Source organism: Arachis stenosperma, chromosome 10, assembly GCF_014773155.1.
Source record: "Arachis stenosperma cultivar V10309 chromosome 10, arast.V10309.gnm1.PFL2, whole genome shotgun sequence".
In the NCBI taxonomy this organism is placed as follows: Eukaryota; Viridiplantae; Streptophyta; class Magnoliopsida; order Fabales; family Fabaceae; genus Arachis; species Arachis stenosperma.
Window position 1 is genome coordinate 27,445,372 of NC_080386.1, and position 3,528 is coordinate 27,448,899.

At 33.6% G+C, this 3,528-nt stretch overlaps 1 protein-coding gene across 1 annotated transcript; it reads left to right on the top strand.

Moving 5' to 3' along the window:
* Positions 1-1,009: 1,009 nt before the first annotated feature.
* On the top strand, positions 1,010-1,369 carry LOC130956928 (uncharacterized). Its single transcript, XM_057883858.1, has one exon. The coding sequence runs from the start codon at positions 1,010-1,012 to the stop codon at positions 1,367-1,369; it is 360 nt and encodes a 119-aa protein (XP_057739841.1).
* The last annotated feature ends 2,159 nt before the right edge of the window (positions 1,370-3,528 follow it).

A 3,528-nucleotide genomic window follows, 5' to 3' on the forward strand; every position in this document is an offset into this window, starting at 1 on the left:
TCATGAAAAGTAACTAATTGGCGAGCTTCCTTTGAATGGATGCATTTTCCCACTTTATAACTTCTAGTCTGTGCTTTCTGGACTTGGATTTGGGCCAAAAAGGGCTTCAGAAATCGCTAGGAGTATTTTCTGTAATTTCTGGTGCGTGACCTCTGTCGCGCGGCTGCGTCATCTGGAGTTTTCCTTGTCACGCGGTCGCTTCAATCATGCGTCCGCATCATATACGTTTCGCTTATGGCCCGCGCTCGCGTCAATCACACGGTCGTGTCACTGCCATTTCGCGCTGGCACGCGGCCGCATCATCCATGCGATCGCGTCGCTGCCAGTCTCTTCAAAAACTCTATTTTGCGCTTTTCTTTCATTTTTGCATGTCTCCTTTCCATTCTTTAAATCATTCCTGCTTTAGAAGATCTGAAAATACTTAACACACAAGTCACGGCATCGAATGACAATAAAAGGTAATTAAAGTTAATATTTTTAAAGCCTAGGAAACATGTTTTTCACATACATCACATAATAAGGAAGAGAAAGTAAAACCATGTAATTAACATGAATAAGTGAGTGAGAGATTGAATAAATCATTCAAATTAGGCACAAAATATATCATAAAATATGGGTTTACCAGTTTATTAATCCCCAAAGTGGTCAAATCTAAAAATTTTAGATAATATCATGTTTATTATTTTGTATCAATTACATATAAGAAAAAGATGATATATAATAATTATTTATATGTTAATTGAAGTTCATTATTATGAGATATTTAAGGATCACCCAAAGGTTGATTAGTTGATCTTATAATTAATGAATATGATTGTTAGCATATATATGTACTGTTATTAGTATTTAAATATCCAAAGATATTAAATATTTTTAATTGGTGCATATATCTTTACTAAATAAAGTTAAATTTATTAGCATCATTGTGTTATTGTATATTGATATATCACCCAAAGGAGAATATTAATATACTCTGAATATTTCTATGAATGCTCTTTGAATCGGAATAATGTGTTATCTTATGACTCAAAGTGTTAATATTAAGTATGTGATAATTGCAGCAATTCTTCCTGTCGCATTGCATTCGCATGCTACGTCTGTTCCAATGTTTAATGGGCTGAATTATTCTGATTGGTCTGAACAAGTCCAATTTCAGCTTGGTGTCTTGGATCTTGATTTGGCACTTCAAGTTCAAAAACCTGCTGCTATTACTGTTCTTAGTAGCAATGAAGAAAAAGCTCATTATAAAGCTTGGGAAAAGTCAAACAGACTTAGTCTTATGTTTATGCGGATGAGCATAGCAAACAGCATCAAGTCAACTCTTCCCAAGACTGATAATGCTAAAGAATTTATGAAACTTGTGGAATAGCGCTCCCAAACTGCTGATAAGTCTCTTGCTGGGACGTTAATAGGTACTTTGACCACCATGAAATTTGATGGTTCTCGTACTATGCATGAGCATGTCATTGAAATGACAAATATTGTAGCAAGACTTAAGTCATTGGAAATGGAAGTGGATAAAAATTTTCTTGTGCAGTTTATTTTAAACTCATTACCATCTGAGTATGGTCCTTTTCAAATGAACTATAATACCATGAAAGATAAATGGAATGTGCATGAGTTGCATAGTATGTTAGTTCAAGAGGAAACCAGACTTAAGAATCAACGAAATCATTCCATCCATTACCTGAACCATCAATGAGTTGGAAAGAAAACTAGAAAGAAAGATGGAAAGGGAAAGGGAAAAAAGGACCATTAAAGACTGCTGAGTCCTCTTCCAAAATCCAGAAGAAAGATAAGTGTCATTTCTGCAAGAAATCTGGACACTTTCAAAATGATTGTCCAAAGAGGAAGGCTTGGTTTGAAAAGAAAGGTAATAAGCTTAATTATGCTTATGTATGTATTGAATCAAACTTAGTTGAAGTTTCTCGTAATACATGGTGGATTGATCTGGAGGCACGACTCATGTTTCTAAATCGATGCAGGGATTCCTTACAACCCGAACCATAAGGCCAAATGAAAAGTTTGTCTACATGGGAAATAAAGATAAAGCTCCAGTAGAAGCTGTTGGGACTTATCGGTTGATTCTCGACACTGGACATCATTTAGATTTGCTAGATACTTTCTATGTACCAAGTATTTCTAGGAATTTAGTTTCTTTATCTAAACTTAATGTTGCTAAATACTCTTTTAATTTTGGTAATAGTTGTTTTAGTTTGTTTAAGCACAACTATATGATTGGATCTGGCATACTTTCTGATAGTTTATATAAATTTAATCTTGATGATTTATATGCTGAATCACTTATGACTTTGCATCATAAAGTTGGCACTAAACGTGGTTTAGTGAATGAACGTTCTGCTTACTTGTGGCATAAACGTTTAGGTCACATTTTCAAAGAAAGAATGGATAGATTGATAAAGAATGACATCCTTCCAAATTTGAATTTTACTGATCTCAATATTTGTATAGATTGTATTAAAGGAAAGCAAACAAAACACACAAAGAAAGAAGCCACAAGAAGTACCCAACTTCTTAAAATTATACACACTGGCATATGTGGACCCTTTAATGCAAACTCTTTCAATAAAGAAAAATATTTTATCACCTTTATTGATGATTATTCACGTTATGGTTATGTCTATCTACTTTATGATAAATCTCAAGTAGTTAATGCTTTAGAAATTTATATAAATGAAGTAGAAAGACAGTTGGATAAAAAGGTGAAAATCGTTAGATCTGATAGAGGTGGTGAATATTATGGAAGATATGACAAAAGAGGACAAAATCCAAATCTATTTGCTAAATTTCTTGAAAAACGTGGTATATGTGTTCAATACACTATGCCAGGTATACCTCAACAAAATGGTGTATCAAAAAGGCGAAACCGTACTTTAATAGAAATGGTTAGGATAATGATGAGTAATGCATCTTTACCTATATCATTGTGGATGTATGCTTTAAAAACTGCTATGTATTTGTTAAATAGAGTTCCTAGTAAGGCAGTTCCTAAAACTCCTTTTGAGTTATGGACTGGGAGGAAACCTAGTTTAAGACATCTACATATTTGGGGATGTCAAACAGAAATAAGAGCTTATAATTCGCAAGAAAAGAAACTGGATGCAAGAACAATCAGTGGATATTTTATTGGTTATCCAGAAAAATCAAAAGGGTATAGATTTTATTGTCCTATTCATAGTACAAGAATAATTGAAACTGGCAATGCACGGTTCATTGAGAATGATGAGACCAGTGAAAGTACAGCTTCACAAAATGTGAAGATTAAAGAAGTAAGAATTTAAGTTCCTTCAATTTGTACGTGTACTTCTAAAGTTGTTATTCCAAATGTTATTGAGCCTAATCCCAATCAACAGGAACAACAAATTATTGATCCTGTTGTTCTTGGACTAAATAACAATCAAGAGGAACAAGAACTTATTAATCCCATGGTTAATGAGGAACCGATAATAGAACAACCACAAGAAATGGCATTAAGAAGGTCTCAAAGAGAAAGATGATCTGCTATTT